This window comes from Mesoplodon densirostris, chromosome 12 (genome assembly GCF_025265405.1).
Source record: "Mesoplodon densirostris isolate mMesDen1 chromosome 12, mMesDen1 primary haplotype, whole genome shotgun sequence".
NCBI lineage: Eukaryota > Metazoa > Chordata > Mammalia > Artiodactyla > Ziphiidae > Mesoplodon > Mesoplodon densirostris.
Window position 1 is genome coordinate 83,565,980 of NC_082672.1, and position 6,971 is coordinate 83,572,950.

Below are 6,971 nucleotides of genomic sequence, written 5' to 3' on the forward strand. Positions count from 1 at the left end.
TGGAGTATAATTGCTTTACAATGGTGTGTTAGTTTCTGCTGTATAAGACAGTGAATCAGCTACACATATACATACATCCCCATATCTCCTCCCTCTTGCGTCTCCCTCCCACCCTCCACAATGGCTACTTTTGAACTAAGATCAAAATAACATATCAAGAAGCAGGGCTGCGAGTTGAATTTGTGAAATGTGCCATCAGAAATACTTCAGAGAAATTCTGTTTGCAGCCCATTGTCCCCAGAAAGGCCTTGGCCACAAACTTTGTTAGCCCTTCCCAGGCTCCTGGGGCCACTTAGTAATTAACACCCGAGCTTTGCCGTCCAGTACTGGAGCCACGAACCACACGTGGCTATCAAGCACTTGAAATGTGGCCAGTCCAGATGAAATGCGCTACAAGCATAACATACATACCCAATTTCAGACTGAGTTACAAAGAATGCAAAATATCTTACTAATAACTTTTATATTGATTACATGTTAAAATGGTAATATTATGGATATATTAGGTTAAGTGAAATATGTTATAAATATTAATTTCTCCTGTTTCTTTTTCCTTTTTTAGTGTCATAACCAGAAGATTTTAAGTTACATATGTGGCTTGCATCTGTGGCTCACAATCTATTTCTATTTGACACTGCCAAACTAGAATAAGGCCCCCTCCAAGTAATAAATCTTACAAAAGGATCACTATTAAATGCTGGACTAAGGGGGTGAGAGACAAGAAGAGAAACAGCTTAAGAAAGCAAAAGAAAGAGCTGTATAATGTGGAAATAAATACAAATCTAAAAGATAAATTATGAGAAATACGGAAACAATCAGTAATGTAGAGTAAAATGTTCTTTTCAACTGCACTTTGCTAACCAGCCATTATCCAATTCAGAACTGATTTTTTTCCATTTGCATCATTTCCAACCCAATTCTTGTCCTAAGAATTCTCAACCCTTTCTGATTTTCAAATAACTATTTTCTTAATGAGCAATAAATATGCCACTTTAGTGAATTATCTAAAAATATCTTTAGTAGGGCTTCCAGAAGTTCCTCAAGTGAAATTCCTTCCTAACAACGACATAGAAAGGAACATTAAAGTCAATCTCATCTGAATATTACTCCACAGAGGCCACTCTGAAAAGCCTCTACATTCATAAAGTATTAATCAGGTAAGAAGAGCCAGCAAGTTTCCCTCACTTTTCTGAACAAGCCATACATTTTGAAGACTCTCTGCTTTGCCCAATCTTAGGCTTTTGTACCTGCAGTCTCGAACTAGAGAATCAAACACAATAGAAAGTTTTTGAAAAGCTCAGTGTGGTCATGAAACAACTCTACTTCCCCACAGCCTCTAAGAAACACAAACCCCCCGCCCTACCCCCCTTCCACACTGACCCACACAGAAGTATTGCTATTCTCCCTTAATTTCATGGGGGGGGGGCATTTCTGCATTGGAAAAAAGTATATATTTTTTAAGATGTCTTTTATGGTATTACCCCATTTACCTTGCAGAACAATGAATCTAGTTTATCAGGTCTCCAACGATAACTGAGAGGACACAGAAGCCCCTCTTGGGTCAATATACGGAAAGGGCTTGTTCCGCGAATGCTGAGAAAGGAAGGCATCAAGTGCACACCGCAGCAAGCCTAAAACAAGGTTAAAACTCTAGCAGAAGTCCTTCGTTTTCCAAGGGCTGGAGCGTACTGAGCCGTTTTGCAGACCCTGAGGCCCTGAGACCCATCTCCGAGCCTCTGACCGACTCCGCACTCAGGTCTGAAGCTGAGGGAAGGAGGGAGGGGTAGGCGGTGCCCGGCTTGCCAGGCGCCCGCTAGCTTCCTAGCTTGAGAACCTTGGCCCAGACCCAACCTGTTCGCGTGGGGCTGGCCCTGGGCTTGGGCTACGGGTCTCGTAGCCCAGCGAACCAAACAGAGACAGCGGCGACCTCGGGCCGCGAGAACACACCCCGCGTCCCGGATCTCTGCTGGCCCGCCAGCCCCCTGCGCGGTTGGGCTGCTACCCCATTTGCCTGCACCGCCCGCCTAGCCGACCGGACTCCCCACAAAACACACAGACGCGCAGAGCCGGCGCTGTCGGAGTCTTTTATTGCGTGCTGTCACCGAGGTCGCAGTCCCGAGCCAGGTGCTAACCAGCCACGCGCACGAGCGAGCGCGCCCGCGCTCCGGGGCTCCTGGGTACCCCCCCGGAGGTGTTCGTCCCGCAGAGCTGGGTGCAGCCGTCGCCCCCTCCCGGACGGCTGGTCCTCTCGGAAGGCGGCCGTGTCGGTGGCAGTGTGGACAGCACACCGCAGAGACCAGAGCAGGGAGGGCACACAGCACTGTACGGAACGGCTTAAGCAGAATACGAAAGAGCGGGACCTGAGAGCTGGGAAACGGACAGACCTCAGAGAAGGGGGCGTTTCTCCGAAGGAGAGAAACCCCTGGAGAACACACGAAGCGCGGGGAGAAACAGAGCAAGCAACAGAGACAAGAGAGATCTATCTGCTTCCTTCCTTTCTAGAGTTCTGCATGGTCACGGGGGAGAAGGAGGGAAGAGCCTTTTACCTTCTGCCTCAATGGAAGACAGGAGCAGGGCCGCGCCCAGGGCGGCGAGCGCTGGGGGAAGCCTGGTCCGCATGCTCGGCCTCGGGGCTCACAGCCGCATGAAGGGATCTGCGGGAGGAAGCAGTGACGGCGTCAGAACCGGGTCCGGGCAGGCCGGGAGCCAGGTTAGAACTGGAACCTGGACCCGGGCCAGGCCCCGACCAGATCTGCCTTAATAACCATAGGGCCCAGACCAGCATATAATGCGCCTATTGTGAAGCAGTGTAAGTCAAGTTCATCTGCAGCAGTTTAATCACGGAAGGGAGTTCAAGTTTAAAGAGGGTCCTGTTTTCCTGGAGGCTGGTCCACGCCCCACATAACTCCATCCCCCTGGGTGATGGCTAATTCAGAGGTCATCTTTTCCCTGACTCAACCAAATGCCTCTTCCAGCTGGGGGTTTTATTTGGCCAGCCGTTTTTTCCTAGCTGCTGAACTCTTTAGGTAACGGTACTTTAGTGGTCTCAGGGTAATTTGGAAGAGTATAATAAACCTCTTTTACTCTCTTTTTTTCTTCGTTTTGTTCTGCCTACAAATATGCAGCTCTTGAAGGTCTGACATGGATTATACAGAAATATGTACAGACCAAGAGAAACTTGACCCCCTGCTAGCTATGTTGTCTTCACAGCTGATAAATCTTTTACTCAAGATGAGGGAAAAAACCAACTCTAAAATACATAATAAAAAGGGAAAGGCAATACAAGAGACAGCGCACTCTTTCCTGTCTTCCCAGGACATGTTTTAATAAAATTCTCAGTAATAATTAATCTTCTCATTTAACTGTTCATTTATTCCAGAAGGTTACAGGCTTATATGCTTAGGAGGAGAATACATTCTACACTGATTTTTCTTGATTCTGTAACTAGGTTATTAATTCTTTAAAGACAAATAGTCTTATTCGTCTTTTGTGGTTCCCAGCACACAGTAGGTGCCTAACCCATGTCAGTAGAAGGAAATCTTCCAAAATATTCTAAGGTCCAATTCAGAGACAAAAGCTACTAGCAACGGACTTAAACGTGGGGGGCTGCCAGAAGCAAAACCTAAAAAGAGAATTGATTCTGAGGTACATAAATGATTGTAAGGTAACACACCAGGCCTCCGTGAAAAAAGAAGTCATGCTTGGGAATCCAAAAATGAGCCAAAGGTCGAGCCCTCTTTGAGAGAAGAAACTGACAGCCTCCAACCATGTCTTTCCAAATTATTGGCACAATGTATTAGGGCAGCTTTCCTGGGCCTGAGTGTAAATTGCATTTTAAATGGCTGATGAACAGGCCTGCCAAATTGCCCGGAGCTCCTTTTTATGAAGCCAAGATTAAACTTTTGTCGCTGCTCTGGGGATCCAAGAACTCTAGCAATTTCTTTCCTCCTAATGAACAACTGTTTGACATTTCTAACCCTTTTCTACATCAGTGAAAAGCAAGAGGTGAGACTGGCCCATTGTCCCGTCATCTGGCCTTAACTTTGCTATAATAATTTCCAACTCAGTTGGCAGTCATGCTCGAGAAAAGTTAAAGGCTGACAGTCGACCCACCGAAAAACCGTGCGCTGCTTTTTTTTTTTTTTTTTTTTAACCTCTGCCCTAGCTACAAAAACCTGAGTAGTGGAAGGGCTATTGCCTGGGTCTAGAGCGCCACCTATCGGCTACCTGACTCAGCGGCACAAGGAATCATGTCTCGCGGTTATCTGAACATAGAATCAGTTCGGCCAGTCAGCCAGGCATTCCACACCTATGTTAAAAAAAAAAAAAAGTTTTCTCTCCTTTTAGCCAAAATATTTATATGAATGTTTAGCAGCACTTCACTGAGCACTCTCAGACATAAAATCTGAAAGCGGCCGCCCCTACGTGGCAGCGATTCCCTCACTTCACCCACATGAATGAATACGAGTCAATTGCGGGGATGGGGAAAGGGGTAGGAGACTTACGGGATTCATCTCCTCCTGCCAGCTCGTCCCCTCCCCCCTCTCCGCTGGAAAAGGCCAATTCCTTTAACTCCCTTGTCAAGTTAAAAAAGGAAATGACACCCTCACCCCTACCCCGCGGGGCGCCTCCAGATCCCCTGCGCGTCCCCCACAGCGACCTTGACATTCGTTACCCAAGGACCGAGTTTAGCGCTCATTTCCTTTCTTGCCCCGTCCCTCCCCAGCGTTCCAGCACACTTCAGAAGGCCACATACTCTGGGGTGAGTTGGGGGAAAGGGGTCCCGGAAAGCCCCGAGAGGACCACCGGCGGGTCCCTACGGGTGCCTGCTTTGCTGTACCTCTTCTGCTGCCTGGCTACAGTCCCCGCTCCGTAAATAACTCTCTGATCCCTACCCTCTTTGGATATGGGATGGGAACTCCCCCAGAGGTTCCACGACCCTGAGTAGGGCGTCCACCTACGCGCTGAGGGGGAGAGGTCGGGGGAGGGAGCTGTCTCCAGAAGCTGGATAAAGTCGGCCAAAGCTGAGTCCCCGAGAGCTGAGCTGACCCGCCATGTGGGATGCTTTGAAAAACAGAGAAGGGAGCCAGATCACTCGCCCGGGAGTCTGTCTCCGGATGCCACACACACCGACGCAGCCTCGACGAGGGGCAGAGCCCTCCGCCGGCCCTGCAGAGAACTCCGCGCCCTGCGTCGCCAAAACACCTTCCCTGCGCGCGCGCGGCACCGCGGCAGCCGCGAGGCCCTGAGGGACTGGCGGCCCCGGGACCCGGCGCGCCCTGCGTCAACTTCAGCGAAGCAGCTATAGACGAAATCCCTGCACGCTCTGGCACATCGAACGGGGTGCTTTGCGCGCGCACAGCCTCCCTGCATCAGCTCTTCAGAAAACCTACAGCTCTTTCCCCCTCAATGACTCAGACGAATCACAAAAAGCTCAGCATACCCGGCAGATCTCAGGCACAAGCCCAAACGGTCCCCGCTCGGGCTCCTTAGTGGCTTAGAACCGAGCAGGGAAGAGGCTAGAAGCAAGTGTCCCTAGTTCTCTTTGGAAGGGACGAGGTGACGGGGCCGGAAGCCTGACCGACCTGAGGCGGTGGTGACCGAGGTAGCGGCGGCGATAGCGGCTTCCCGGCGTCGTTAGAAGCCGGCCCTCGGTGTGGCCCCCGCGCGCCCCGGCAATCGGCGCTGCGCTCAGGGCGCACCCGGCGGCTGCCCGGAGGTGGGCAGCGGCAGGGCCACCGGCGCGGACGAGGAAGAGAAGGAGGATCCCGGGCGGAGAGGCGGGCGCCGCAGGGCAGGCGGAGACGGCCCGGGACCGCAGCTGCCTGCGCGCGGACGCGTCTGGGGCGGCTCGCCTTCGTCGAGTGGGAAGAGGCTCCGCGCCGCGGGCTACTTAATAGAGGGCTGTTCCCAGCTCTCAGTTTACTCGGTTACGAAACGCCTGAGAAGGTGGACGGCTGCCACGGGGTGATGTATGCTCCTCCGGCGGTGAAGGAGGTCTACTTTTGGGAACGTGTGCATATTTCGAGCATTCCTTCTGCGTGAGGTGGCGATCGCCGTAGTAGCGGTGCCCCGCCGGGGAGGAGGGAGGGGGGCAGGGAAGGGGGAGGAGGAAGCGGGGAGAGGGACAGCCGCAGCCGGGTTCACTGCCAAGGGAATCCGCTCACTCCTCCGCTTGGGGCGGGCGGGGGAGCTCGGGTTTCCCTCTCCGTGCGATTTTCTTCAATAAATTTATTTTTCTAAATTAAGAACGACGGGAGGGAAGTATGCGACTCTCGTTTTCAGAACTGCGGGGATGCGACGGACCCCCCCCATCGTAGCCCCATCCCCCACCGTCACCACCTACACCTTCCTCCCCTTCCGTCCTGGGTGCACTTAAAACCCATTTACAGGGTTTCCATTAAGTAACTGTCTGCGCACGCGGCGCCTTCTGTCTTTTTCAGTCTGCGGCGATTGGAAACCCGGATGGTCGCCTGCGCGGGGCTCAGAGAGGGGATGGCTTTCCCAGTCCTGTCTTTCTCCCCCGGGGCTTCGGGACGGAGCTGGGGAGCTAACTGGAGCCAAGAGAGAGGGCAAGGAACGCTAGGAAACCTAGGGATCCTCAGAATTGGAAGCCGCTCAGGAGTTACATCCACCGTAGAAATGTCTCACTTGGGCCAGAGCAAAACTCGGTCGCGAGTCGAGGCTTCGGAAGGAAAGCTCTGCCCTTAGAACGCCCCGGGGTCAAGGCAACAAGGGGCGTCAGTTTCCCCCCGCCCCGCACTGCTGGGAGCCGAAGGCCGAACGCGGGGCTGACGTTCCGCCAGCACCTTCTCGAGGTCCTGCCGCCCCTCCTCGCTCTGCTCCACCGCTTGGCCCTGAGAGCGGAGCCTGGCACTGAGGGCTGCCAGATCGTACTTGCACGGGAGGAAGCGCGGGGATCTTACACTGTGGCATCAGAAAAGCGTTTTAGGAAAGGGTCGGATTACACA

General features: G+C 52.3%; 1 protein-coding gene across 4 annotated transcripts in view; it reads right to left on the minus strand.

Annotated features, from left to right (window-relative positions):
- The window catches only part of COL12A1 (collagen type XII alpha 1 chain), a 115,410-nt gene extending 109,462 nt beyond the window's left edge, over positions 1-5,948 (minus strand). For 3 of the 4 annotated variants that reach the window (XM_060114360.1, XM_060114359.1, XM_060114361.1), the window contains exons 1-2: positions 5,586-5,948; positions 2,547-2,654 (exon numbers count right to left, since the gene is read on the minus strand). In XM_060114360.1, coding sequence (XP_059970343.1) covers positions 2,547-2,619 — 73 coding nt within the window. In that variant the 5' untranslated portion in view covers positions 2,620-2,654; positions 5,586-5,948. The remainder of the gene's footprint in view (positions 1-2,546; positions 2,655-5,585) is intronic. The other variant, XM_060114362.1, reaches the window with a different exon arrangement.
- Between the last annotated feature and the right edge of the window lie 1,023 nt (positions 5,949-6,971).